Source organism: Triturus cristatus, chromosome 4_1 (genome assembly GCF_964204655.1).
Source record: "Triturus cristatus chromosome 4_1, aTriCri1.1, whole genome shotgun sequence".
In the NCBI taxonomy this organism is placed as follows: Eukaryota; Metazoa; Chordata; class Amphibia; order Caudata; family Salamandridae; genus Triturus; species Triturus cristatus.
In genome coordinates, this window is record NC_140585.1 from 200,283,321 (window position 1) to 200,286,058 (window position 2,738).

Below are 2,738 nucleotides of genomic sequence, written 5' to 3' on the forward strand. Positions count from 1 at the left end.
CTGGGCGAGGGGGGGGGGGGAGCACAGGGGGCTGGGCAAAACGGCGGGAAAAACGAAAAGGCGGCGAAGCAAGCTGGTGGCAGGGGGCACAGGAGATCCGCAGACCAAGCGGATCCGGCGGTCGGGGCACAACAGAGGGCGCAGGGCACAGCTCAGGGCAGAGGTGGCACCAGGGGACGGGCTCACTCACGGGGAGTGTGCTCGGGGGGTGACCTGTCATCAATGGATTGTAGGCTGCCTTTTACCTCTTTAAACATTTCCACAACAGTAGTGTCAGGCATATGTTGTAGGGTCACAGCATGATTCTTACTGTGCGCCACCGATTGTCTCTTGTCAAATTAGACTTCAGTTTGCCTGTTGTCTATTTTACCCATCATAGATGATAAGAAACTCACTTAGTAGAGGAGAGTGACAGGTGGTGACATGTCCGGAAGGGAAACAGTGACAGCCGCAGAGTGTGCCCGGGATCTCTTGCAGAGATGGTTTGCCTCTGAAAACTGATATGAGCTAACTAGCGAAGGAGCTTGGTATTGCTAGGACGAGGGTTGCAGGGTTTTCTGAGTGATAGGTTCCCAATATTCCACACTGGTTCCCTGGCGCCACAGCAAGACGAGGCAAGCGCCGGTGCAGGCGGTGCGTGGTGTTGCACAAGCTTGCACCAAGGCAGGATGAGGAGCCACTTGGCTAATCAGGAGCAGTGCGCTTCCTCTGCCAGCACTGCCCACGAAGAGTGGGTCCTTAAGCCAGGCTTCGGACAGCAAGGGTACAGGTCCACATCAAAGCCCCAGGCTTGCAGCCTCAGCTCGTCAGCTAGAGCAAGTCACAAGTTTTCCTCAGTGGTCGGGCAAATTAGCTTGCACCACCAGACCCCACATTGCCAGTACACTCCGGGTGCCTCCGGACATCTTCACGAGGTAGTAAATCTGATTATTTCCCTTTAGTGTAGCGAGGGTGCAGCTTTTTGTCGATAGGCTACAGGAGCTAGCGCTCTCGCACCCGAGGACCACAACAAATTTCATAACACAATATAATATAGGAAGAAGAAATTGTTTAGTTTGCAAGAAAATGTATAGTTTGATGACTTAGTTTTGCGAGTAAATCATAGTAAATTGGATAATATTGATTCCCCTTTGGAGGTGAGTAATAAACATTGCCTGTCACTCCTAGAGTTGGCAGAATATAGTAGAATTTGGGCAATTCTGAGTCATAACTTCCCTGAGGCACAACGTCCTGCTAAAAGCCACTGGCAGCTCATGAAGTTGTGCTGAATCTCTTGACATTAGTGATTATGATCACCATACCAGTGGGATTAGGGTTCTCTATGTATTGGCTTTGTGAACAGTATCCAGATGCAGAAAGTTCATATTATACTATAGCATTAATATGGCTGAATTTTCCTTTTTCTTGACAGGCAACATTATAGAAACCAGAATCTCTTGTGGCCCATATGATATCGGACAGCAACTTTCAGCCCTTCAATGATACCAATGGACTACTAACTAACCAAACTGACATTACTTTAACTATGCTACTAACAATGTCCTTGCCCTCACAGATCATTTGCCTCCTTGGGATAGCTGGCAATGGGATTGTCCTTTGGTTCCTCTGTTTAGGGATGCAAAGGAACCCCTTCACTGTCTACATTCTGAACCTGGCTGCTGCTGACTGCTTCCTTCTCCTCTGCACTACAGTTATTCTTGTTTATATTCCGGCTAGTGCAGCCGGGGAAACAATTTTATTTTTTAATGAAGTTGCCTTGTTTTATATTGGGATCCTCTTCCAGTTTGGCTACAATACCAGCCTCTTGCTTCTGACAGCTATCAGTGTAGAGAGATGCCTTTCAATTCTGCACCCCATCTGGTACAAATGCCACAGAGCAAAGCATCTGTCAACCATTGTGGCATCTTTGCTATGGATCTTTGCCATTGCAGTCACAATGATAGAGTGTCTTTTGTGCACAGAAAGAGATTTTTATGTGTCTGCCCCTCACTGTACAGCTGTGATGGTCTTCTTGTTGAGTTTGAACTTTGGAATTATTTGTCCGGTCATGATTCTTTCCAGCCTTGCTCTGATTATAAAGGTACAAAGAAGCTTGAGGAAGAGGCAATCAATGAGGCTGTATCAAGTTATACTAATTAATGTTGTAGTTTTTCTTTTGACCACATTTCCCACAAGACTTTTAGGGGTGTGTTTCTACTTCGGAGTCATCCGACACAATTATTTCAACTACTTGACCATCATCTTTGCTCACATATTCTGCACCACTGTCAACAGCAGTGCCAACCCCTACATCTATTTCCTCGTGGGGAGAAAGAAGAAGAGAATATCCAGAGGACTATTCAAAGCAATCCTTCAGGGTGTCTTTAGAAGTGATCATGAACCATCATGCAGAGATGAGACTGTCAGCTCAAGTGTATTCAGGTCTGAATATTGCATCCAACACGCGGAAAAACACAAATCGATGACCCAATGAGCAATGTGCGTGATGAAATTGAGACCCTACCACCAACCAATCAGCCGGTGCCAATGTATTTGTATTGTTAGGATTTTTCCGGTTTTTGTGAGACTTACATTTTTTGAGAATGACAATATTTTCGGATGATATGGTTAAACGGAGTTATTACTTACAATGTTAAATAGAACCTTAAGGCTAATGCTAAGAACATCGTTCAATAATGAAGGTCATTTTTTTAGCATATGATCGGGAAAAATCAGTTACCTTATTTTATAAGAATCTT

At 45.4% G+C, this 2,738-nt stretch overlaps 1 protein-coding gene across 1 annotated transcript; it reads left to right on the forward strand.

Annotated features, from left to right (window-relative positions):
• Positions 1-1,441: 1,441 nt before the first annotated feature.
• On the forward strand, positions 1,442-2,473 carry LOC146854025 (proto-oncogene Mas-like). Its single transcript, XM_085650980.1, has one exon. The coding sequence runs from the start codon at positions 1,448-1,450 to the stop codon at positions 2,471-2,473; it is 1,026 nt and encodes a 341-aa protein (XP_085507106.1). The 5' UTR covers positions 1,442-1,447.
• Positions 2,474-2,738: the final 265 nt, after the last annotated feature.

What these genes read in the sequence shown, in the direction of transcription:
- LOC146854025 (XM_085650980.1), top strand. Translation starts at nt 1,448, where the DNA reads ATGATATCGGACAGCAACTTTCAGCCCTTCAATGATACCAATGGACTA.